The 24,642-nt window shown below is 44.6% G+C and overlaps 11 protein-coding genes across 11 annotated transcripts, besides 13 other annotated features; 5 read left to right on the top strand and 6 right to left on the bottom strand.

Moving 5' to 3' along the window:
- Positions 1-21: a repeat region.
- Positions 22-32: 11 nt separating this feature from the next.
- Positions 33-102: a repeat region.
- A 6-nt stretch (positions 103-108) lies between these two features.
- Positions 109-242: a microsatellite.
- A 33-nt stretch (positions 243-275) lies between these two features.
- Positions 276-424: a repeat region.
- Positions 425-517: 93 nt separating this feature from the next.
- Positions 518-576: a repeat region.
- A 15-nt stretch (positions 577-591) lies between these two features.
- Positions 592-676: a repeat region.
- Positions 677-679: 3 nt separating this feature from the next.
- Positions 680-711: a microsatellite.
- A 9-nt stretch (positions 712-720) lies between these two features.
- Positions 721-805: a repeat region.
- A 236-nt stretch (positions 806-1,041) lies between these two features.
- Positions 1,042-1,087: a repeat region.
- A 9-nt stretch (positions 1,088-1,096) lies between these two features.
- Positions 1,097-1,269: a repeat region.
- Positions 1,270-1,281: 12 nt separating this feature from the next.
- Positions 1,282-1,455: a repeat region.
- A 390-nt stretch (positions 1,456-1,845) lies between these two features.
- Positions 1,846-2,087, bottom strand: FPSE_03265 (uncharacterized protein; the record flags this gene model as incomplete). Its single annotated transcript, XM_009256384.1, has 2 exons — positions 1,846-1,895; positions 1,937-2,087. The coding sequence occupies 2 exons, from the start codon at positions 2,085-2,087 to the stop codon at positions 1,846-1,848; spliced, it is 201 nt and encodes a 66-aa protein (XP_009254659.1).
- A 340-nt stretch (positions 2,088-2,427) lies between these two features.
- On the top strand, positions 2,428-3,147 carry FPSE_03264 (uncharacterized protein; the record flags this gene model as incomplete). The annotated part of the gene is made up of 3 exons (XM_009256383.1): positions 2,428-2,490; positions 2,541-2,801; positions 2,854-3,147. 3 exons carry the CDS (start codon positions 2,428-2,430, stop codon positions 3,145-3,147), a joined length of 618 nt encoding a protein of 205 aa, XP_009254658.1.
- A 286-nt stretch (positions 3,148-3,433) lies between these two features.
- FPSE_03263 (uncharacterized protein) lies at positions 3,434-4,603 on the bottom strand (the record flags this gene model as incomplete). The annotated part of the gene is made up of 1 exon (XM_009256382.1): positions 3,434-4,603. One exon carries the CDS (start codon positions 4,601-4,603, stop codon positions 3,434-3,436), a length of 1,170 nt encoding a protein of 389 aa, XP_009254657.1.
- A 568-nt stretch (positions 4,604-5,171) lies between these two features.
- FPSE_03262 (uncharacterized protein) lies at positions 5,172-7,912 on the bottom strand (the record flags this gene model as incomplete). Its single annotated transcript, XM_009256381.1, has 9 exons — positions 5,172-5,657; positions 5,707-6,238; positions 6,286-6,505; positions 6,622-6,812; positions 6,865-7,152; positions 7,230-7,414; positions 7,444-7,479; positions 7,613-7,728; positions 7,873-7,912. The coding sequence occupies 9 exons, from the start codon at positions 7,910-7,912 to the stop codon at positions 5,172-5,174; spliced, it is 2,094 nt and encodes a 697-aa protein (XP_009254656.1).
- Positions 7,913-8,290: 378 nt separating this feature from the next.
- Positions 8,291-10,489, top strand: FPSE_03261 (uncharacterized protein; the record flags this gene model as incomplete). Its single annotated transcript, XM_009256380.1, has 6 exons — positions 8,291-8,368; positions 8,469-8,536; positions 8,665-9,681; positions 9,737-9,767; positions 9,936-10,064; positions 10,187-10,489. The coding sequence occupies 6 exons, from the start codon at positions 8,291-8,293 to the stop codon at positions 10,487-10,489; spliced, it is 1,626 nt and encodes a 541-aa protein (XP_009254655.1).
- Positions 10,271-10,350: a microsatellite.
- Positions 10,409-10,486: a microsatellite.
- A 3,500-nt stretch (positions 10,490-13,989) lies between the features above and the next one.
- FPSE_03260 (uncharacterized protein) lies at positions 13,990-15,579 on the top strand (the record flags this gene model as incomplete). The annotated part of the gene is made up of 3 exons (XM_009256379.1): positions 13,990-14,035; positions 14,095-14,545; positions 14,598-15,579. 3 exons carry the CDS (start codon positions 13,990-13,992, stop codon positions 15,577-15,579), a joined length of 1,479 nt encoding a protein of 492 aa, XP_009254654.1.
- A 204-nt stretch (positions 15,580-15,783) lies between these two features.
- FPSE_03259 (uncharacterized protein) lies at positions 15,784-16,452 on the bottom strand (the record flags this gene model as incomplete). Its single annotated transcript, XM_009256378.1, has 1 exon — positions 15,784-16,452. The coding sequence occupies one exon, from the start codon at positions 16,450-16,452 to the stop codon at positions 15,784-15,786; it is 669 nt and encodes a 222-aa protein (XP_009254653.1).
- A 549-nt stretch (positions 16,453-17,001) lies between these two features.
- On the bottom strand, positions 17,002-17,448 carry FPSE_03258 (uncharacterized protein; the record flags this gene model as incomplete). The annotated part of the gene is made up of 1 exon (XM_009256377.1): positions 17,002-17,448. The coding sequence occupies one exon, from the start codon at positions 17,446-17,448 to the stop codon at positions 17,002-17,004; it is 447 nt and encodes a 148-aa protein (XP_009254652.1).
- A 769-nt stretch (positions 17,449-18,217) lies between these two features.
- On the bottom strand, positions 18,218-20,248 carry FPSE_03257 (uncharacterized protein; the record flags this gene model as incomplete). Its single annotated transcript, XM_009256376.1, has 1 exon — positions 18,218-20,248. One exon carries the CDS (start codon positions 20,246-20,248, stop codon positions 18,218-18,220), a length of 2,031 nt encoding a protein of 676 aa, XP_009254651.1.
- Positions 20,249-21,004: 756 nt separating this feature from the next.
- On the top strand, positions 21,005-22,072 carry FPSE_03256 (uncharacterized protein; the record flags this gene model as incomplete). The annotated part of the gene is made up of 2 exons (XM_009256375.1): positions 21,005-21,185; positions 21,231-22,072. 2 exons carry the CDS (start codon positions 21,005-21,007, stop codon positions 22,070-22,072), a joined length of 1,023 nt encoding a protein of 340 aa, XP_009254650.1.
- Positions 22,073-22,463: 391 nt separating this feature from the next.
- On the top strand, positions 22,464-24,448 carry FPSE_03255 (uncharacterized protein; the record flags this gene model as incomplete). Its single annotated transcript, XM_009256374.1, has 4 exons — positions 22,464-22,591; positions 22,651-23,347; positions 23,394-24,142; positions 24,190-24,448. The coding sequence occupies 4 exons, from the start codon at positions 22,464-22,466 to the stop codon at positions 24,446-24,448; spliced, it is 1,833 nt and encodes a 610-aa protein (XP_009254649.1).
- Between the last annotated feature and the right edge of the window lie 194 nt (positions 24,449-24,642).

Raw genomic sequence — 24,642 nt, 5'->3', positions numbered from 1 at the left:
AAAATAATAATATATTAATAAGGCTATAAGGCTTATTAATTATAAAACTCTATATTAAAATAAAGCTTTATAAAATTTATAATAATAGCTTATATTTTTTTTCTTTTATATTTAATAAATTAATTAAAAATAATAATAAATAAGTAATTAAGTATATTATTTAATACTTAATATATAATATATTAAGCTAATTTTAATTATAATTAAAATATTATATTATTTTACTATTTAATTTAATAACTTAAGCCCTTTAAGAGATAACTATAAATAGGCTCTTAAATATAATTACTTTATTAATATTAGTAATATAGCTAATATAATTATTATAGCTTTTAAAAGGCTTTATATTTTAATTACTATAAAGCTAAATTAAATATTTATTAATAAAAACTATTTTAATTTAACTTAATATAATATAATATTAGCTATATTTAGCTATAAGATTTTATACCTTTAAATTTATAGCTATATAGATATAATAGTAAGTTATCTAAAAAGGATACCCTTAACAGTATAGTATATAATAATAGTATAGTATTAGTAATTTAATAAATAAAAAAATAAACTTTTAAATAAGGCTATAAGGCTATCTTATTAATTATAAAACTCTATATTAAAATAAAGCTATAGATTTTTAATAATAGCTTATATTTTCTTTATTTAATATAATAATAAAGAGAAATAAATATATAAATAAGTAAAAAAGTAAATTATTTTACCTTTAATATATAATATATTAAGCTAATTTAATTTATAATTAAAATATTTATTTTCTATTATAACCTTTAATATAATAATTATATTACTATAGCTAATACTTATAAGAATATTAAATATTCCCTTAATAAGGCTAATATTACCTTATTTATATAGCTAGTTTCTTTTTAATAACTATTTAACCTTATTAAAATAATAATTAAGTTAAAAAGGGTTATATTAAATATAACTCTATCTATAAAGTATAATATTATTTTAGCTATTTTTAGCTATATAGTCTTATACCTTTTTAATTTAAGCTATAAAAGGTAGCTTTTATAAGAGAAAAAGTATTTATAAAATCTTTTTTATAAGTTATATTATATTATAACCTTAGCAGTTATATTATATATACCTTATAAAAACTTACTAAAACTTATATAAATTAACCTATTTAATATATAAACTTACTTATTAAGTTTACTAATTATATATAAATTATATTTATATTAAATTATTATACTTTAAAAATAACTATAATTTTAAATTATTATAATCTTAAAATTAAATAATCCCTTAAAGACCTTTTAAATATATATATATTTATTTAATATTAATTAATATATTTAGCTTATTAGCTATTAATAAGATATTTTTATTTAAATATATTTTACTTATTTTATTTACTATTAAAAAATATAATATTTTATTACTATTTAAATTATATACTTTATAATTCTATAAATATAAATTAATATAGACTAGTTTACTTATTTAGAAACCTAACTATTATAAGACTAGATTAATAATAGAGAAATAGAAGTGCATTAGTAATTATAAACGTTTTCACTATGGCGAGGAAGAACAATGGCTGACTGACACCATTAATATCCAAAAGATATGCATCTTATTGCTCAACTGTCATCTACTTTCTGAGATAATACCGAGCGCTAACCGTTAATGAGCAAAATAATAAACTTCCGCCGATAAGCTATCCGGTCAAATAAGCTTGTTTATAGGACGAGGGCATGAAAGCCAAGATTGTGGCTAAGTAGAACGTTGGTACTTGGCAACACGCCCTTTTTTTATACTATTTATTCCATTATAGTGCCGAATGTGGTGACAGATTCGTTGTCTGTGATGGTATATTCAGAGCTCTAATTCTTGGATTTTCGAGAAGGATATGCATAGATTTCCATCTTTGAACATGTTACAATATTCTGTTATTATTATCACTAACCTTGGTGTTTGTTCAACAAAGACAACACCTGTACCATGTACCGAGGTATCTTGTAACCCAAGAGTTTACCCCGTTTCTCCACGTTTCCCCGGATCCGTAATTTATTGTGTATCTCCACACTCGGCCGAGACTCGACAGTTGACCAAAGCATGTTGCCTCACTTCTCCAATAAAGTTGACATCACCACAGTCGTCTATACATGTAATTTCCCGTTCCCTTAACTATTGTAATCCAGTACCTATTCAATATTGTTTAAACTGGTCAGTTCATTGCAGTTATTCCCGACTTAGTAATCTCCATCAAGCGGGGAAGCTCGGGCCGAGGACCGCGGCTGATATAAACGGCTGATTTGATTGGACTTTGTCTGCCTCAGGCATCTTGTATCCTTCACCTCCTATCGTCATCAAACAATAACAACACATTTCATCCATCTCACCACAATTCACTCACATCACATTATAAGCAACTCACAACAGAATACAATCAACAACATGTCGTCCCTAACAAGCACGCAAAATGGAAAAAGCGCCATCGACCCAAAAGCCCTCCTGGCTGTGAGTTCTGTTTATCATTGTCCAGTACAGAACAAATACTCATATTACAGGCTTACCTCCAACAACTCCAACTAAAGCCCCTCCGCACAAAAATGTTCACCCAAGGCTCGTTATCAGCCTTGACTGAAATTGTAGCATCGTACTTTGCCTATGCCCGTCCAGGCTACGGTCCAGCAATCACATCGCGCGTTCCCAAGATGGCTTTTTACGGGGCTTGCATCGCCGCGCCGCTAACGCATTTCCTCAACACAATGGTCCAGAAGCAACTGCCGGGCAAGATTCTACTCCAGCAGCTCATCACCGTGATTTTCGTACGTAACTACCCTCTCTACTTACCATATTTCATAAAAACTGATTTTGTAGTTCTTCCCTATCCAAAACACAGTCTATCTCGCTTCCATGGCAATCATCGCCGGCGCCAAAACAACCGACCAAGTCCGCGGTGCAGTACGCGCTGGGCTTGTTCCCATGACAAAGGGCATGTGTGCGCTGCACCCCATATTGCTGACCTTTGCAAACTTGTTTGTGCCCAAGGAGATGTTTGCGCCGTTCTTTAGTTTGGTGGGTTTCTGCCTCGGTACGTTTTTCAACACCATGGCCAAGAAGAGAATTGCTGCTGCGGCTGCTGCCGAGAAGGCTGAGAAGAAGGATACGTAGATGAAGCTGTCTATGGGTCATTTGTTTCCCTGTTGTTTGTATAGACATTTAGCATTTTCCTCCTCTTGATTTATTTGCCATGTTTTGTTATACACATCTAGAAAGGGTCTTGGTTCTATACTATATTACTAGACTAGTAGTTGACATATTTGCGTTGTGTGGCCATGTATCCGTGTCTAGTCTAACGTTATATCTATCATGCAAATCATCTAATCTATCATGTTTCCCTTGTCCATCCTGTCTAGTCTATACCTTTTGTCTAGTCTAAATCTTTCTATGCGTTCGTCTAAGCCCAGCCAATTCTAAAAAGCTCATAATGACTCTCGTCTCCTCTTCCAACACCACTTCGTTTATCCAATTTCTGCCTCTCGAGAATATCAAGTCTCTTACCGCTCTTCCCACAAGGTCTTTCGTCTGCTGTAAAAGCAGCCTCAACGGTATCTCCAATACCTGCAAATTTGCCATTGGGTCTTATAGTAACCAGCAGCCAGAAAACTCCCCTCTCAGAAAGAAGTTGTGTAGCACAGTCGCGTAGCCAGCGGGCGTGCTCGGGAGCGTACACCACATCTGTTGCGAAAAGCATACCAGCAGGCACATCGAAAGGAGCATCGAGTGAAAAGTCTGCCCAGTCAAGACAGCTGGTTTCAACAACTGACGAATCGTCAAAGTGGTTGATATCTATGTTAGACTGCAGATTTTCAAGAACAGATGGATGATAGTCGGTAGCGATGATCTTGGAATCCGTTACACCCAACGTTGGAATCAACTTTCCGAGAACGAGACTCACAAGCCCAGTGCCCGCACCAAGCTCGATAATCCGATTATGTTTTGTAAGAGAAAGATCTGTGAGACCAAATCGTTCTGGAGTCGCGCACAACATGTCGGAAAAGACGATGGAAGCACCCCAACTCTGAAGGCCCACATCTTCAAAGTCCGAGTCATTTGTTCCCGCGAGTCCGTCGTTCAACTGCACTGAAATGTTCTTCTTGTCTCCTTGACTAGCATTTGTGTCGAAAGAAAACTGTCGCAAGAATGGTGAGTTCTGATCATCTTCGTCCAAGGCGCTTGCGAAGAGTGATTCGAAGATATATGCTGCCTGGTCCAAAGCACGCTGGCTACTTTCCTCCGAAGTAAAAATCTCCAAGCCCTCGGCTCGGGATAAAAAGCCTGTCAACCACCTTTCTGCGAAGGATTTCTCATAAGGATCTGCTCGGATGCTGGTTGGTGTTGGAGCAGGCTCATCGTCTTCGTTTCCGGATGTATATCCCGAGTCCACCGGTTCAGCAACAACATGCTTCGTTTCATCCAGTTCGATAGAAACAGGGAACGAGAGTGGGCAGTATATGGTGGCCAAGTAATGAAGAGTGTTGAAGATATCAGACTCTGCTTGTTTGGCGAGGGCAAAGAGAGGCGGTAAGCTGCCCGAAGGCAGCGCTAGCGTACGCGGTGTGCTCATCTTGTCTCTTGATACGATAGTGGAAAAGAATGTGGAGATGTAAAAGATCAAGATCGTGGAGACGAGAAAAAGAAGAATGGAAAATTATTCTAGAGCCAAGGGGAAAAAAGTGGGTGACAAGCGTCCTTTTGTCTTGAATAGGTCTAAGCCCGAGATGGCCCAAGTTGAAGCTATCATGAAAAAATTTGCTGACAAGTGCCTGAGGTGCGCTAAAGTCAGTCCCACGTGGCCCACTGTTAGGCTTCTAGAGTTTATCTTGGGGGGGCGTAGTGCGCTAAATTTTGGAGCATGCTTTGTTGCACAGTGCTGTGGTACAGGGGCGATCAGTAAAAGATAGTGGGTCAGAGACCTAACTCTATCGGGAATTTGACTCCGATCAGCTGATAAGGTTGGGAAGAGTCATGATGGGAAGACGTATATTCATGACTCAAACAAAAGATAAACTTACGCATGATGTATCTATTGGAGAATAGAACGAGGCTTTGTATTACCTGAAGTGTTGTACTAGTCGTATCTTTTCGAATATATATTTCTATGGACGTGATAACCCAGGACCTTGAGTTATGCATTATCCGGGATGTCTTTGAGCTATAAAGTCTGTATCAACACCTGCAAGGTCAACATTATCGTCCATGAAAAATAAGCTAGTTATATCAGTTTCCCAGAGCGAGTTCAGAACATCAAATGCTGGCCACTCGTTGCCCATAGAACTAGACAAGTCTGTAAACTGGGAATCGAGGGCAGTCATCGTTGAGATACCGGGCTGTGTATCCTGAAACATCTGATCAAGACTTGCATCACCTGAAATACTCATCTGAGCTGACGATTCCGTTGATGCTTTACTTGTAATCAACTCTCTACTTTCTTCTCCTGGCTTCACATAACCACTCTCGCCCGATCTCAAAATCCGCGTGAACTCGAGAATAGACGCCTTTGCAAGGTCTGAATCCACTCCAAACTGTGAGAAGGCAGCGAAATCTGTATATCTGGGTTCATTAGATATGCTAGGAGGGTTCGACTTGTGCACGTCGTAAATACATCGAACATAGACTTGCTGTAACGGGTCAGTAGGTGGTTAATGGTTATGGCTGGTAATGTTGTACCAAAAGAGAAGCTAACTTCCAATACGACGACATCCCTTCGATAACCCCCATGTTCAACTCCACATTGCTTCTTGCTTTAGCTCTGACTGTTGGCTCGGAACACCAAAGGAAAGGTATCTGGATGGCGCAGCTGGAATACGCTGCGTATGCGACAAATATTGGCATGGCGCTCAGAGAGCAACTGGTACTCAGGATACGACTTGTCAGAACAGATATTGCTCCTGCATGTTCAAACGCGATCTGAGCTGAGAGATGTCGTGCCGACGACTGAGATGTATCGCCCTTGGACCAGCAGAACAAGGGCACGATTGAAGAGTGTAGCGCACACAGTGATTGATGGTAGATAAAATTGATCAAGAGGATCTTTGGCAGCGATTCAGGGTAGACGTCAGAGGTAGCGGAAGCGTCAACTTTGAAGCGAAGAGGAACATTGGTCCACCATGTCAAGATTTTGTCCTCAATAGCAAAGATTTGTTGGATACGGGAGCTGAGGGCCGTTTCTTTGCATCTGACAATAGGTGCAACATGGGACCTTGACTTATTAGTAAAGGGCAGTTCTTAAAGTTTCGAACGGTATACCAAAGATGCAAACCGCGTATCAATTCAGCAAACACACTGCCTGTAACCACTCCGTTTGCTATAGTTGCGACAACAGAAGGTGGTGCACCAGCCTCGAAGTTGTCATCGGGCCACGGTAATGGTAATTCTTCAATATCGGCGATAGCTTCGAACCGAAATAGCTTCTCAGAACTGAAACAGTGCATCAGGTAGCATGCCCAGACACGCCGTCTGCGTAGTTCTGATTCAATATTGAAGCCGTTGTTATAGTTAGTACCGGTTATGTGGAGATGCTGACAGGCATTTCCTTCGAGATATTAGACACTGGACGAAATAGTGACGGATAGCTTAATTTACCTTTGTGAAGAAAGCTAATTCTCCACGAGCCTTGACTATGCCAGAATAGTGAAAGGTTGCAGAATGTCACTATGTTATCTTTGTGGAATTCGTGGACATCTTGGAACACGAGTGAACCTGCCTTCCTGGCCCATTCCTCCCGCTTGTCTTCATGGTTGAGTATAAGTTGGTTATGCGCATCTCGGTAGAAGCTTGAGAGGAGGTAAGCTGGAGGCAGTGGCTAGGTATGCAAGGAAAGCTTACTTTGCTCCTAAGGCGCACATGCTGAGAAGTACATGAGGTCGCACAGCCGAGTCTGCAAGCGACTTTATAAATGAAGCTTTGTGAAGGAGTAAATTGGACTGGTAGACATTGTTGAAGTACAGTTCAACGAGGGCATTGAACAGGGAAGACGGGATTTCAGAGCAGTTTTCGTCAGGAGTCATTGGTACAGTAGTCCCACTGGTAGAGGCTAGCGGCTCCGGACGACTTGAAAGCAATGCTTCTCTTGTCCTGCTACTCCTCTCCACAACTTTTAATTGGTTTGGGGTCCTGATATCATAGTAATGGCACGAGCTATTGAGCCTTGTGCATCTCCTGCAGCGTGGTCGGTCTGCTGAGCAACGAACCTTGAGTGTACCGTCAGAAATCTTCTGAAAGGGCTCCTTTGCGGTCTGACAAGTACCTTTTGCTTCTTGCATACGTTGCACGCCTTGCTTGGGCGTCCTTGGAGCTTCTTCATGACCGAGCGGTGAGTTTGTAAGCCGAAAGGTTGTGAGTTTGAGGGACGTAAGCAGAGGATGACAGCATGGGTCTTGAGGAACAAATATTTCCCGACCCTACAGTAAAGGACTTGGTGATTATGGAGACAGAACCAGGCTACATCATGATATATAATAGTTGGTTTTCGTACATTACAGTAAATATATCAGTGTTGAAAAGAAAGTCTCGTCTTGGATCCAATATGACCATCAATGTTGCCCTACGGCTTCCTCGCGGTTATGAATCGTACGCGCATATATCCGTGAACATTCTTATCCCTCAATGCCTGTCTCATCTGCATCAGAAACAGCTGATACTCTTTGCCAGGAGATCCAAAGACCTTTTGCCAAGTCATCAGGGTATATCCTATAATAGTTAGTACGTTGTCAGCAAGGAAAAGAACCCGCCTACCTTGGAGATCATTCTCTATACCCGCACGATGAAATTGGCCAACCCGCTGCAGATTTGTATCGTTGCGTACACCTGAAAACTTGAAGAAGGGATACGTACGTGTCTGCGGATTCTCTGCAAACTCCAAGGTGGGAGGCATGGCGACGGCGTCAATCGAGAGCGACAGTTCAACTAGACCAATCGTGAACGAGCTGAACAGACAAAATACAATGCTTCTTTGTCTCGAGCAGCAACCACAAAAGAGTACAGACACCCAAAACAGCGACAAACAGTCAGAAAGTTGGGACATCATTCACTCTTTGACGGCCAATGCAACTGTGAGAAGATTCGAGCTGGCTGTACGACGCAACCTTTCTTTCAACGCGCTTTTGGTGAGTGTTTGCGGCTGATGGTCAGCGATGGATGAAGCCAATGATTGAAAATACTGGAATTGTGGCGTACGCCCGAGCGGTAGTTGACTTCGTGAACTTGGCGAACAAAGGATACTTGGTACAATAGGATACGAATAGCAGCCAACATGACCTGGACTCGTGAAAGAACTCTAAGCAAACACAGCAGCATTGCGAGTCACACGGCTGATGTTTGTGGGAATGAGGTTTGAGTCCTCCACACCATCAGCAGTACTGAACAAAGAAAGCACCACACCAGATGATGCAGCTATTTTGGCAACGTTGACATCTTATTCGCTCTGGTAGGGCGCAGAAAATAACAATACGAAAGATCTGATCAACAATAGAACCAACAGCTCCAACATTTCGTCCGAGTATGTTGTCCATGCTGAGTCGAGTCGAGGTCGATGAGCTCGGATAGCGACCAGCACAAGTATAAGTACCTTGTCGTCCGTCCTTCCCATATCTCCTGCACCACTTGGAAATTCTTTACAGTCTACAGAAACACTCACTTCACTTTCATCACCCAAGCACTCCAATCCAACCTTGACTCCACCATGGTAGATGAAAGAACCCTGAACATATATGACCTCGTCAAGGAGACCAGTGAGAACTCATGGATCATCAACAAGGGGGCCTTGATAACCCGACACTATTCGAAACCGGCCCAACCCTACTGGGAAGACGGCGAAGGTGCCTTCTTCACCATGGAAGAAGCCCTAGACCCGAGACCATTTACTCGGAGGATTTCCGATTCCTGTCCCATCACCGACGCTTGCAAAATGTCGACACATAGCTGGGGACTCTTCAAGATTGGTCAAGCTTACCTCAACGTCGCCCCGAACTTTGGAGCACAACAACACAACACATTGGCGGCTTTGGCAAAGAGATCTTTTGACTTCATGATACCTACTGAATACTGCCATGGGGTATACGGTCTCTACTATTACATCGTCCACAGCATCCTGCCGGGCAAGTCGATTGCCGAGGTCTTACCAAAGATAGACGATGACGCCGTGAAGGCAGGGTGGGGGCAACAGATAGCAGAAGCCTACGACCAACTGTCCAAGTGGCATGGAGATCGTATTTGCGGCGTTGACGGCGGGAACCTGGGGTCCTTCTTTACTACCAAAACCGGCCGATGGGACAACTTCAGTGATTATGCCTCCGAGAAGATGCAAAAGAACTACGAGGAGGTGGGCCTAGACTGCTCCGAATTCGTCTTCGCTCATAACCACATGATGCCGCTTGCATTCATGCTTGATGAGAGCAACAAACTAATCGGAATCAACTTTTGGAGCGATGCTGGCTTCGTTCCTAAGGACCTTGTTCGTACCGTTACGCGCAGCCAAAGTTTTCGCGAATCTGTCGTCATGTGTAAGGAGTACAATTGGACTCCAAAAGACACTTGGCAGTGGCAGAGATGGATTGACAATCCACTCGGGGAGATGGGATTCCGAGAGTTTTGGTACGCGATGCAGGTCTGGAGATTGCCCGATGACCACCCCGACAAAGCCATGTGCGTGGCATCATTGAAAGACGAGGCTCTTCTTGCAATTCATGGCGGTTGGTAGGCGGCCCTCCTGCAACACCAAGATCAACCTTGTAGGCGGCAAGCAAGTCATGTCATCGGAGGGGTTTTTTGCCCGAAGGGTTTCCCCTCACAAGCTGGAACATGTTTTTCTTTTGTCTTAGTTAGTTGTGCGATGATAGTCCAGGTGTCTTTGGGGACTAATCTAATTTACTTGTTATTCTAAGAACACATATTCCCAGTTATGTCTGTCTGAGTGCATTGGTGATCATGTCGCATGGAGTTTAAATGTTGTCGACCGTTATAAAGCCGAGATTTCATATCACAATGTCACAGGCCCAGCAAAGGCACATGTAGCGCAAATATCGCACGTAAGCAGTAGGTAGGTGGTTTGCATTCTCTCATCGCCCTTTATGTATCACCAAATATGCAGCGTGATAGATAGATGAAATACATAAACGACTCCTAACCTTGACAACACCCTTCAGCCTAGACTCTAACCCATGAATCACCCGCCTGCCTGACCGCCACCACGCCTCTCATTGCCAAACACTTAGACTCGTCTAGCAATAGACTTGAAGACTATGAAGACGTTGAAGATGACGACGAGGAGAGTGACGACGACGGTGGCAAAGAACACGAAGACGGTGACGACAAGTGTAGTGAGGGCAAGGAAGATCGCCTCTTCGAAGTTGGTGTTATGCTTGTCTTTGGAGTCCCCATCGCTACCGTCACTGTCGTCGCTACCGCCGTTGTCGTCGCTACCGTCGCTATCATGGTCCTCATCTTCTTCTGATCATATTAGCCTGCATTCTACAAATAGTTATGGGTACTTACGCTGCCGTAGTGGCAGTACACGCCCACATGTTTTGATGTCGCCGTTGTCGACTTTCACATCTCCCATACAAGTTTTCGCGGGTTTCATGCTCCGGTATTTGCATGCGGTGCAATGACACGGATCAGTCCACGTATCGTAATACAGGTTTTGCCCGTTCTGCTGGTATGTCATTGTAAAAAGTTTGTAGTAGCTCTGCTGTTGTATAAATGGATGAGGAAAACGATGTGAAAGGCTTGGGTGTTTTGGCACTCAGTAAGAAGGTTGTTGGAAAGTTGGGAAGTTGGGAAGCAATCAAGTCAATGATGGAACTTGCACAACATCTTATAGCATAGCTCAAGGTACTCACGCTGTTCAATCATGATGATGAGATTGGGTATACCCAAGCTTCCAACAGGACAAAGAATGGAAGAGAGCCATAGAGAGCGACATCTCGTACGGTGAGAACGCATCAAGACTGTGTTGAGAGCCAGAGCTTGGACATTGCCAAGAAGTCTTTGTTCACTTCTCATAGCTGCATCAGGTGTTTATTCAGTGGCTGGGATGAGATGAATGCCCACACGCCTCGCCTTCATGTTTTGGTCACAACTCATATTTTGGTACTCATTTTGCAACCCGCAAATAGCACCCGCAAATGGCATCTCAGGATAGACGAAACTAGAATGAAAGGTGCAAGGAAGGATTCTTTGGACGCTTTTCAGTTGCTCAATAGAGCGGACGCCATGAGCAAGTAATTTCAGTCACCCCTATGCTGTTGTACAATGAGGTGGAGTACCGGCCGGAAACGTGGTTGAAAGCAACTGAATGGCCCCAGCAGTTCACGTCCGAAAGGCATGGAAGGAATGAAGAATCCGATCCAGCGTCTACGTGTATCTCTTCACCAGAAGAAAGCCAAGCAGCGCGCTAGAATTGATCTGGCGGTCAGTAACGAAACACTTCCCATTGACATGATTCCCGCTAACTAAAGGGGAGCTTTAGTCTCAGCTCAGCCAAACAGTCAGTGATGTTATTTCTGGTAAGAATGATGATGTCACGGTTGGTCCAGAGCGACGCTGTAGGGATAGAGTCTTTGTCTCCAAACAGTCAGCCTTTCCAACTCATTGCTGGAAAATGACCAATGTATCAAGCTGAATGGGAGTCCCGGAACGAACACGAAGGGACTGCTATAGATGCCCCAATTTTCCAATTAATGATGAATCGAATCTGGTATCCATTGGAGAAGCTTGGGAGCTGCATTAGCATCGCGAGATGCGCATCACCTTTCCCTGGATGCACCCGCAATGCAAACAGGGCAAACTTGTGTTGTGCAACGACGGGTAACCCACAGCTTGGATGTATTGGAGACTGTAAGGCACACGTGGAAACGAGCGATCTTCTGCCAGTGATATTGAAAGGTTCCATACGGTGGAAATTGATGTATTCATCCGATGTACTGCTGATTGGATACTCACAGCCATCTCTATAGCCCACTTTTGTCTCCACGTGCGCCTTACGGGGGGGGGATCTCTTTAATCTCCGTAAGGGGACCTTAGTGTGCCACAAGGATGTTGTGGCTGATCAGTGAGATACATTGACTGTACAGATGGAAGATATCATTTGGCAGACGCTCTCGGCCTAACGTTACGACTTAATTCAGTCTCTCTTCATTACAGGGACTATATCGGTTAATATGACACTTTCTGTAGCACCAAATGCCGCGCTACATGTCTTTTTCTCATGCAATGTTGATTTTTCTAAATGTTATTCGCACTACATACAATCACTAAAAGGTCTGCCATCAATTGTTCAACCAACATAGTGTCAGCTCGGTAAGCTGGCGACAACCCATTAGGCATTTATCCTACCATGCTGCCCGGCTTGAAACCTATTGAAAAGCTGCAAGCCTTGCCATTACAAACACCGCATCAACTGAGCAAATTCGGTAGCGCGGTAGAAATGATTTCTATCAGTTTGAAACTTCAAGATTGGCTAGAGCTGCGGCACTGATCTATTATTATCGCGTCAGTGGAATGGCAGAAGTAGCTTGGGATCTCCTGCGCTACCGAATTTGCTCAGCTAGCTGCAATGTGATCAGGGCAACCCGGTCACATTTGGTCTATTGAAACGATATAGAGAAGATCTCTTTGAGACCGATGGAGGAGGACCTTTTAGTGCGCCACCGTGGCGTAAAAAGGCACACCAACGAGAGAGAGCATATACATAGAATAGGATATCCGTCAGTCGGCATTTACCGCCGCCAGTTAAGACTTATCCTGTCGCTCTTAAGTATAGGCAATGAGGTGGCGAGTCATCCAAGAAGGATGCTCTTAACAGTACGGTATCAGTAGTTCAACAATAAAAAAAATAGAGATCCAAGTAAGGCCACAAGGCTGCCTCATCAATCACAAAACTCAATATCAGAATAAAGCTGTGAAACTGTTCGACAATAGCCCACGCTTTCTTTATCTAACACAACAAAGTATAGACAACACATCAGTCACTACGACATCTTCAGTCGCGCCACAGCCTCAAAGAGATGCACAGCCCCTACGTAAGCTGTTGACCCTTTTGACCCTCTGGAAGCTGTTGACCGTGATCACCATTGTAAGTAGGAAAAATCACGATATTAGGGTCGTTTCCAATATCCCATCTAGCCTGTCACAATGATATTGAAATGTCGGTCTTTGTCATAGTGAACAGACTGTTGATCCCCTTAACAAGACCTTCTACAAGCTTGTACGACCCTGAGACCATTACGCAACCCATGTTTACAAAGGGAGGGTGCTGGTAGGTAGCTTAGATTCACAGCTTGGATACACAACTCTATCAGTGTAAGAGGTCCAATGACTCAGTTAGGTAGATCCGTTGATGTAGATAACGTAGGTTCTCTATTGTTGCAAGACTAAAGTTTACCGCTTCCTCTGCTGTATGCAGAGTTTTCAAGTAAACCCCCTTGGTACGGGCTATCTACCCGAGGTTCCCCCGAAGCTTGTGGGTTCGATCCCGATTACAATCAGCTCTCATGTCATATTTATTTACTGGCTGATAACCCCCTATCTGATAAGCATTTCGTGCTTATCACAGCTTATCTTATCAGATGCGCCTAAGTTCCCGGATAAAAGATGCGCAGCTAGGCCGGGTGGATTGAATCACATGGTCTGTCACGTGACTTGGACACCTGGCCAAACATAAAGTGATTGCATGTAATGGTCTGATAATGCTTTAGCAGACAATCTCTGCTGCAGCGGTAGGCACAGTTCAGTTTACGTATAATTTAAAGACGCTCTGTAAGGTGTTCACGTCTCATTTGTCAATTCTAGTGGAGCCACGATGCAGTTGAGACTCTGCAGGTGGATCGTGACATTGCGGCTCCGGAGCGACGTTATGCGTGCCAAGAGCAGTCGCTTAAGTATAAATATCATACGTTGATGGCATATATCTCGAGTGAACTCTGAAGCTATATTGTTCATCATACACAAATCATGGCAGAAATTACCATCACTGGCGCCGGCGGTCGCAAGATCCAAAGTATGTCCTAGGACGCCCTGTCACTACAGACTTGGACTTGCATATTAACAGCGTGACAGTCCCAACCGGTCTCTTTATCAATAATACATTCATCCCTTCCACTACCTCCGAAACCCTCACGACCGAAAACCCCACCACCAACACCCCCCTCGGTCAAGTCTCAGCCGCCCAACCCTCCGATGTCGACGCCGCAGTCTCTTCTTCCAAGGAAGCTCTCAAGACATGGAAGACTAGCCAGCCTGCCGAGCGACGAAGGTTGCTTAACAGACTAGCTGATCTGATTGAGCGAGATGCTCAAGAGCTGGCTTCAATTGAAGCAATTGACGCTGGCATGTTGTTCAACATGTCACTCGGCTTCTGCATTGTCCAAGCTGTCGAGACACTTCGATACTTTGCGGGATGGGCAGACAAGATTGATGGACAGTCATTAGACTTTGACCAAGGATTAGCGTACACCAAGCGAGAGCCTATCGGCGTTTGTGCTGCAGTTGTGCCATGGAACACTCCCCTGTAATTCCAAGTCCCCTCCATCATCCGTCGAACCATGCTGACACCAAGACAGTCTGATAACCGCATGGAAGCTCGGTCCAGCCCTCGCAGCTGGAAATACTCTCATCATCAAGACCCCCGAGCTAGCTCCCCTCTACGGTCAGAAGCTAGCCCAACTCGTCCTCGAAGCTGGCTTCCCACCAGGTGTGGTCAACATCATAACCGGTCTGGGCCCGGTAGCAGGCCAAGCCCTCGCCGATCATCACCAAGTCCGCAAGATTTCCTTCACTGGTAGTCTGGCTGTCGGACGGACGATCCTTGTCAGCGCGGCAAAGTCGAACCTCAAGAGAGTCACGCTTGAACTAGGCGGCAAAGGTCCAAGCATCATTTTTAACGATGCCAATTTTGAGAATGCTCTTTCCTTTGCGACGGCAGGAATCACAATGCACAATGGACAGATCTGCGCGGCTGGAAGTCGCATCTATGTCCAGGAAGATGTCTACGACCGTTTCGTTTCTGAGTTTGCGGCCAAGACGAGGGATGCTGTCATGGGCGATCCTCTTCTAGATGATACGGTCAAGGGACCTGTTATCAGCGCCACTCAGAAGGAAAGAATCATGGAATACATCACCAAGGCCAAGAGCGAAGGAATAGAACTCTTGCACGGATCAGCCGAACCCGACAGCAAGGGTAACTTTGTTCCCAACACTGCCTTCATCAACGTCTCGCCCACGGCAACCATCATGCGCGAAGAGGTTTTTGGACCGGTCGCTAGCTTTGCCAAGTTCAAGACGGAAGAGGAAGTCATCTCGCTCGCCAACGATAACGAGTATGGTTTGGCGGCTGCGGTCTTTACGAATGATATCAGCAGAGCTGTCAGGGTGTCGGATCAGATTGAGGTGGGCATTGTCTTTGTCAATACCTGGGGCAGTATCAGTGCAAATAGTCCATTTGGAGGTATCAAGCAGAGCGGATTTGGCAGGGAGAATGGCACTGATGCGCTTAATGATTGGACGCAGGTCAAGTGTGTCAAGATTAATGTTTTCAACTCGTGAGGCATGGCATACGAGGATCAGTTGACAGCTGTTATCGACCACACAACGGCGAACTCGGTCATTTTAGCAAATATGTAGTCAATCAAAAGCTTCAAATCGTTTTTGAATTTTATTTTATTTGATCTATATGCTGTCGAGGTAAATTGACTCAAGTATGAGGTAGTGATCAATCGAAGACACGCCTGTCGACTTGTCCGCAAGCACCTACAACTTGAAAGGGCTCTTTGGTGGGTTCACTCCAGTAGCCAATTCCATACCAGGGTCGATCTTTTCCATCGTTCTCTGGTACGCTTCCCTGCCAGCGACACGCTCAAGGTACTTGACAATGTTGGGATACTCCTCCAAACTGTAGGGTGAAAAGTATCTCATGGTGGTCAACGGGAAGACAACCATAATATCAGCAGCCGAAAACTCTTTTCCGGCAAGCCATTCGTTGTTCTTGACCCTATCATCCAACATCTTCAAAGCTTGGTTGTACTTTGCTTTTCCAAATTGCACAACGGGGTTGTCATCTCCAAGCTTGGCTGATTTGATCAGCATGATGCGGCCCAAAGCTGGACCGAGAGTTCCGGCAGGGAAATGCCACCAGTAGAGAAAGTCGGCGTAGGTTGGGTCGTCTGGGCGCACAAAGAGAGATCCGTTGGCGTACTTGTTGCTAATGTACTCGATACACGCAGCGCTCTCGGCGAGTGTGATGGGGCCATCTTGGATGACGGGGGCAGCGCCCATGGGATGAAGGGCTTTGAACTCTGGTGGTGCGAGGAGAGGAGAGCGTTTGTAGAGTTTGAGATCATAAGGGATATTGAGTTCTTCACACAACCAGGGGATACGCTCTGATTGAGAGACTTGGAGGTGATGGATTGTGAGAGGCATGTTGAACGATACTGTAGGTTGGTCAAGAGAATTGTGAGCGTTTGTTTATTTGGATGAAATAGTTCTGGAGAATCACAACGTCTTTGTGTTCTTCTTATATCAGTCCACTGGAATCGTCATTATGGAGTTGACATTTCCCGTGCCGAGGCATTTACCGGTCTCAGATGCTGGTGAACCAATGACCAGGTTTACCGAGTCGGTATATGAAAGCGTGCTAGTACTGTCTGGGCTTGGAAGAACCACCATGATTTGTAATTCTACACAATTCTCCTACCCTACAGAGGGAGACTTATCCTTGTCTGGCAGAGGAAGGCCCATTGTCGTCAACAGCTAGATTTCCCAAAATAAAGCATGCCAAAGACGATTTAACGAGCCTTGAATTCTCTAACTAAATGAGGGGAAACGGTGCACCGTTTTGTTCAACCGAGCAGCCGTGCACGTGACCCAAGCTCGGCCAATCAGGTCGCGGCATTTGCTGACACCCATACATATACTCTCATTTATTTACTGTATAAAGCCTTTGCACGAAACCTATCTAGCCATGAAGCTCTACCATTGGCAGTTGCTTCCACACAAGACCGGCCAACAAGCCGGACAGTCTGGATCTGGCTCTTCAGCGTCTTTGTGCTTTTCACATTCCGCCTTTTTCACTTCAACCACGCTGTCATGCAGGCAATGATCATATCCCTCCATCGCCCCAACTGCGCAATCACAAGTCCCACTATCAATGTCATCCTGCCTGTTTTCCTCGTACCAAGCCAGAGCCTCGGGATCATCCACGTAAGCAAAAGCAAAAATGCGTTTCCTGGAATCTCCGTCGTACTCTTGGTGTAGTATTGTGTTGTTAAAGATCTTTGTTACTATGCAAAACGTGTCGTCTTGATGGAATGCGTCGAGCTGTGCTTTTGCTTCAGAGCTGGTTTGAACTTCTGGATGGTGTTCGAGGAATTCTTGCACAGTCTTTGAGGGAGTAACGAGACGTCGTCTGAATGACATTTTGATGAGTTGTCGCAAATGACGTCTGTAAGCAATGGCGGATACGTTGCTATGTAGTACTGAAGACTGTGGTTAGTAATGAGAAATGGGTGGGGAATTGTTCATCTACCTTGGCTTGTGCATCAATTATGCATGAGCAATAGCACTCGTCAATGAGAATAGGTTTCAGGAGGGGATAACATGACTTGACGTCTTGGTAGCGGTGGGTTTCCAACAGCAGATAATCGTAATATTGCAAGAATGGCCGGCAGAACTTGGGACAGCGGTATAGACAAGCTATATCTTTACTGTCAGCTTTGTGTAGAAGTAATGTCTTTCTGGAGCAAGACATGTATACTTATATACAAGTGCCTTGACACTGGATCTGTATGAGTCAGACAACCGGGATAATCATGTACGCCAGGGCGAATTACTGTCTTTGGTGAAAGGCGCTAGAGCACAAGGCGTATAGGAAGGATTCGGTTCCATGACTAACTAGACCAATCAGGTAAGACATTGACTAAATTTAAACTCAGTAAAGATGGACAAGCGAGACGATGGTTGAAAGAAAGGGGCAATGCTGAACCCTTTACAGAAGAACTGAAAGTCTTTAATACAGATAACAAGCAATGGCTAGCCTCGTTGTGTTACAAGTTTCTTGAAAATAAATTATCACGGGAGTATAACATCAAACTGGTAAAGTAGAGTTACGAAATATTCCACATGTCAAGAGGTACAGGTGTAATAAAACTCCATGTCTCATTTGCAACACAATACTACAAGCTCATCCTCATCGAACTACCACCCGACTCTTTGGTGCCTCTCCAATATACAAATCACAAAATCTCTCAACCCTCTCAAGCATATCCAACCAAAACCTTTGTGACTCAATCCCATGTCCTTCACCCGGGTATTTCACAAACTCGCATGGCAGACCATAAAATCTCAACGCCCTTCTGAACCCTTCAGCCTGAGAAAACGGACACCTCTCATCCTTTTCACCATGCAAAATTAACATCGGTGGGATAATAGTCTTTCCCTCTCGACGAGAATGCTCCATTGCGCTGGAAACCTCCCATATAGCACTGCCTTGGCGGTTCCGCGTGTCATCATGGCCAAGAGTCCAGATTGTATAACCACCCGCAAGCTCGACCTCAAAGGTTGAACCAAGATCGGCTGTTAGAGCGAGACTTTCTGTGTCGCATACTCCTGCTCCCGCAATTGCTGCGTTAAATTGCCAGCCTAAACCGTGGAGGCCATTTCGGACACTGCACAGGTATGTCAACAAACCGCCCTGACTCCATCCCCCTACCATAAGTTTCTTCGGATCCGCGAAGCCTTTCTTGATGGCATTGTCGGTTATGGTGATCACATCTGCATAGTCGTATAAACCCTGTCCTCCAATACTGTACGAAGCGAACTTCTCACCCCTCCCCGAAGATCCCCTGTATTGGGGAAGGAGAACGCCGTAGCCTTTTGCGAGGAGATAAGGAGCCCAGTTGAAACAGGATGTATCGATACTGTTACAGTTACGATCCCTTGGACCTCCGTGGATTAAGACGAGTGTTGGAAGCGGTTGCTGTGGTCGGCCATCGGGATTTGACTTTGATGCTGGGGTTAGGTATAGACCATCTAGTTCGACCTGTCCATCTGACGATTGGCAGGTGAAAACAGTGCAAGCTCCAAACGACTGGTCTTCGAGGGGGTGTCCGTGGTTGGAGAGTTTGATCTTTTCCTTGCCTGGCTGAATGACAAAGACTTCGTAGGGTGTATTGATGTCTGAGAGACTAGCTGCGAGCGCTGCGGTGCCTGTTTCTGGACTGATGGAGACATCCCATACCCACATCTCTTTGTACTCTGTGAAGAGATCGTTTCCCCCGAGTTCGCTAATGATGTCGACAAGCCTGACTTGACGATTGACAAATATCTTGTCACCCGCTAGGCGAATATCTCCAGCATCATCATTGTCGCCGCATCCTACTTTGGTGAAGTTGGGAGACGCGTCTTTTGGGTTGATACTATAGACAGATCTCCCTCCAGAGTCTTTGTCAGGCGGTGTACCAGTGATGAAATAGACGAGTCCATCCGGTGCCCATGTCAAGTTGTACGGCTCATTCATAACCGTGCATAGATGTTTGACTTGGCCGGTTTCTATGATGGCAGTGGATATGGAAGTGCCAGTCAACATGGCCTCTTCGATATGAGGGTTCTGAGTACTCATAAAGGTCAATGATTTACCGTCTGGGCTCCAAGCAATTTCGCCAATGTGTGTGTCACCTCCCACAATGACTTTGGTTTTGTGAGTTTCCACGTCGACAATTCGCAGACGAGCATGATCCCATTTCTCTCCCCAAACTTCAGGATTTTCTTCTTTATCGTCGTCTTTTTTGTTTTCGTCACATGAAACGTAGGCGATCGTCTTTCCATCCGGTGAAATAGAAAACGTACCAATGTCTTGCTCGTTATCCTCTGCGGTGATGGCAACAGGATCACCGCCGTCTAGTCGCATAGACCAAATTGCCGAGCTCTCTCCCGGCTTGGCGCGATCAGACAGAAATAAAATACTGTCACTACTTGGATGCCAAGTTGGACTTGTATCATTAAAGGACCCCGATGTCAGCTTCCGAGACGAGTTGGGTTCGTAGGTTGACGCAAGCCATAGTGTCGAAGTGTGGTTCTTGTCCTTGTGATGGCCGCCAACGAGACTGGTTGAGTAGACGAGTCTTTGGCCGTTGGGAGAGAATTTGATTTCTTTTGGGACTTGGATGCCGCAGAGTTTCTCGGCCAAGGCTTTGTCAAATGTCGAGGTGGATTGTGTCATGATGAAATGAGGGGTCGTGTTGAGTCTGAAAGCCTATTGTTCGTCTAGGTGGAATATCGTTTCTTTTGAATATTCTTTCTGGTTGGATTGCGATAGCTGAGGAAAATGTGTATAGATAAAGCTCCAGACTTGTCGTCTATTGTTAGACTACGGATATAATGACTGATATAAAGACGATAGTGGACAGTTCTGTGACTCATTTTCTCGCCTCTGATTGGCTGCAGCGTACATGTCAGACTGCAGAGAATGGACAATTATTTCAATGACTCACTTGCCGCAATTCACATGTTTGTAAATAGTCTACAACTTGATACAAGGTTAGTAATCTCGAAATGAATATGGTTTAAATTTCTTCTTAGGTATCTATGTAATTCTGCCTATGGTTAGACTATGTGCGTTATGAAATACATAAAAGACCAACGGTGTGATTTATTCTACTACGGGCTCACAGCAATTCATTGCCCAATTGTATTAAAGAATAAATATGCATATGCTTATCTTGGGCGAGTTCAAAAAGTCAGGCTATTTATACCCTGATGGCCAAGAAGAGTCAGTTAGCGACCAATTGACTTCAACTCAGACATTGTCTCTGTCAGCGGGCTACGGACTCCGAAGATAGTTGATTCTACTTGAACAAAAAAATACATATCGCTCTTGGAACCTATATAATCTGGTCAAGTATAATCAATCGGTTATTCGTTCATCTTTGCACTTGAAATTCTCAGACAACTACTTTGTCTCTGTACTCAATTCAGAATGGCCTCTTTGCATAAGCTAAATGCCAGCTGGAGGCTCGTCACTCAAAACGAACGAATTAGTCGATCATCACAAGCTGTATCTGTTATCGGTGATAGGGCATTTGTATTTGGCGGAGAATTGATAGCTCGCCAACCTGTCGACAACAGGGTTGATGTTGTCAACCTCGCAAACACCAACGGTATGTCACCGAGAGTACCTTTGACAAATTATTAATGCTTCATAGATGATTCTTCTGAAACCCTTGCAACGCCATCCAAAGCCCCGTCTCCTCGCGTCGGCAGTCCTAGTACAGCTATCGGCGCCGACATGTATCTTTTCTCCGGTCGAGGCGGTCTTGAAATGAAGCCCATCGAGGAAAAGGGTGCTGTCTGGTGCTACAAGGCAACCGAGAACGAATGGGTTGCCATTACCCCAACGGATAACAATGCACCATTTCCATCTGGAAGAAGCTATCATTGTATCACATCTGACGGTGTGGATAAGCTCTATCTCCACTCTGGATGCCCTGAACAGGGTCGTCTCGGTGATCTTTGGGTATTTGATGTTATTAAAAGATCGTGGACCGAGCTACCTGCTGCGCCTGATCCTAGTCGTGGTGGGTCTTCAATTGCGTTTCTCAATGGAAGATTGTACCGCATGAATGGCTTTGACGGAAACGTTGAACAAGGTGGTGCATTGGATATCTACGACATCGAAGCCCGATCCTGGTCCACCATATCCTACACCCCGGATGGAATCCAGGGCCCAGAAGCAAGAAGTGTCTCCACCCTTGTCCCCTTATCCATACAGAATAATTCTTATTTACTCACCATGTTTGGCGAAAGAGATCCTAGTTCTTTGGGCCATGCTGGGGCTGGAAAGATGCTGTCTGATGTGTGGGTCTTTGATACTGAGACAAATCTGTGGTTAAAGATCGAAACAAGAAATGGGCCTGTCGCTAGAGGATGGTTCGATGCTGATGTTGTCAAGGCCGAGGATGCAAAGGGTGCAGTTGTTGTACATGGAGGCTTGGGGGAAGACAATGAAAGGCTGGGTGACGTTTGGTGTTTGCAATTCTTTACATAATGTGAAAACTGTCTTGAAATTCAACCTGGAAATGCCAAATATTGGAGAGTCGAACATGCCAAGATGGGAATGGCTTGCAGTAGCGCCTCATATGTCAGCGGCGTTCGGACTCCGTGACCCATTCCATCCCTGTTCTGCCAATCATTTGAGCCTACTTACAGGTACGTTCTGCTATCATATCACCGGATTCTATGGTGGTACAAGAATCTGTCATTCTTGGCTCGTATTAAACCTTCAGTATCATACGGAGTCCGGTCCACCGACAAGACTTGTCGCTCCAACTCCCAACTACGAATCGCGTCATACTATTATATTCCCCGGAGATGCCCATCAAACGAGCATGTGATGTGTGCTTCAAACGAAAGGTAAACCATTCGTATCTTATCACATCATGGTGCTGATAAGATACAAGATTCAATGTATAAGGACTAACCCCAACTTACCATGCGAATGGTGCTCTGACCACAACCTGGAGTGTGTCCTCCGGCGAGAAGCACAGAGAAAGAAACCAGACGACATGTACGTCTTGTCAACCCTCCAGAGCAGTATAGTTGATCAGCTGACTTACCACGTGGTAGCTCCTCTATCTTGAATCATGTACAAGCTCTCACCCGTAGAGTCACGGAACTTGAAAACACTGTTGATCAACTCCGTTCATACTTAAATGTTACTACACCAGCATTTCACAGTCAAAACACTCCTTTATCCTTGCCCGGAACGGTCAATACGACACAGATAACTCCCCTCTCGCCACAGCCTCATCATGCTGGGAGCGCAGCCCAACACCGTGTTTTTCTCGGCCAACACTGGTACTTTAAAGGAGTACCACTGTTCTCCGAGAAAGGTATTGATTGGATGTCATCCAAGATTGGTCAGAGGCCAGCCTTGGGGAAGTTCCGTCTTTTCGGTTCATACTCTTCGCCGCCCAGTCTTTTCCAACCACGCGTTGAACTACCCGATCGAGATGTAGTGCATGAAGTGCTCGATGCTTGGCTCTCTTCAGACTGGCAATGTCTGTACCCAGTCCTTGACTCGTCCCTTGTGGTGGGGACTATAGAAGCGGCATATACGCTGCTACCGAACCAAGAGACCATTCACAGGCAGAGGACGGCTGAGGCTTGCCTTCTGGCGGCGTTGGCCATTTACTCACTCATGACCGAACATGAAATGCCGGAATTGCTCGAGGGTGATGCGTATGCCAATACCGCACACAGTTATCTGGCCCAGGTATCTGACGCTAGCAACTTTGAGACACTAGAAACAGTACTGATGCTGGTAAGTACCTCTCTTGAAACATCTTTTCGTTTCATTGACAATCTAGGAAATCTACAAGACCTTATCAGGCCAATGGGAAGATGCTTCTACACTTCATTCTTTGGCTTGTCGTATTGTCTATGAACTGAAAGGTCACTGCTTCAACGCCGCCTTTGCAGATCAACCGTCAGAACAACATCAACGGAAGCACATCCGAGATTTGTTCTGGTTGTGCTATATCTTTGATAAAGATCTTTCTGTTCGCTTTGGCCGACCCCCTCTTCTTCCCAGTAATTACTGTGACTTGACATTGCCAGAAGGGTTGGATAAAATATACGACAATCAGTCTCACAATGACCAAGAAGCCTTTGTTCATTTTCCCCAAGACCTTCAACTCACTCAGATAAAGGAAAACCTATGTCTGTTCCTATGTTCTCTCGACAACCCAAATCTAGCTGACAGCACAATCCTGTTCCATTTACGTCAGCTGGATATCGATCTCGAGTCATGGCGTTTGAGGATCCCGGCAGACTTCCGGCCCAAGTTGTCAGTACTGACTGATCAACCATTCCAGCCGAAAATGTCTCGCCTCCAACGCCGAAGATACATTCACCTACAGCTGGAATACAATTACATGACAATTATTATTCATACAGCCGTACGGAGATGTGGCGCGGCTTATGCCATGACGGAAAGTCTGCCTGATGATTTGCATAGCGTCTATCACTCGAGTAGCGATCTGTCCCTGGAAGCCAGCCGTACAACCTTGCAGATCTTCAAAGACCAAGACATGTTACTGCAACAAGACGCCTTCGGGTAAGCTATCGTTTAGTATGAATGACTTGTCACTAAACTCTATTCAGGCATGTCGCTTTCTACCCGCCCATAGCAGCCTTGGCACTGTTTCTCAACATTTTGATCCACCCTCTCGACAAAGAGGCCCGGATGGACTTGGATATTCTATCTTCATCCATCACAGTCTTTCAAAACTCATCGTCAGCAAAGATGACAGAATTGGATATTGACAGTGTGCAAGAATTAGGCCACTTCATCTCAGATTTGGTACACCTCGGCGAAAGCACCATACAAAAGGCAAAAACAGAAAAACAAGGCAGAGAGTAAATACTCTTTGACTAACTAGGGATCTTCAGTGTGTATTGCTTTATTTCGGAGCCTCTATCCAATCATACAGTGACCGGATCGAGTTCCCGGTCCCGCTTATGATAAGCGTCTGTTGTAAGTCGCTTCCCCGCAGATGGACAATAAGTACTTGGAGGGCGCCTTTATAATGACATGAGAGTGTACAGTTATAAAAA

Source organism: Fusarium pseudograminearum, chromosome 3, assembly GCF_000303195.2.
Source record: "Fusarium pseudograminearum CS3096 chromosome 3, whole genome shotgun sequence".
NCBI lineage: Eukaryota > Fungi > Ascomycota > Sordariomycetes > Hypocreales > Nectriaceae > Fusarium > Fusarium pseudograminearum.
This window is presented reverse-complemented; position numbering and strand designations above follow the sequence as displayed.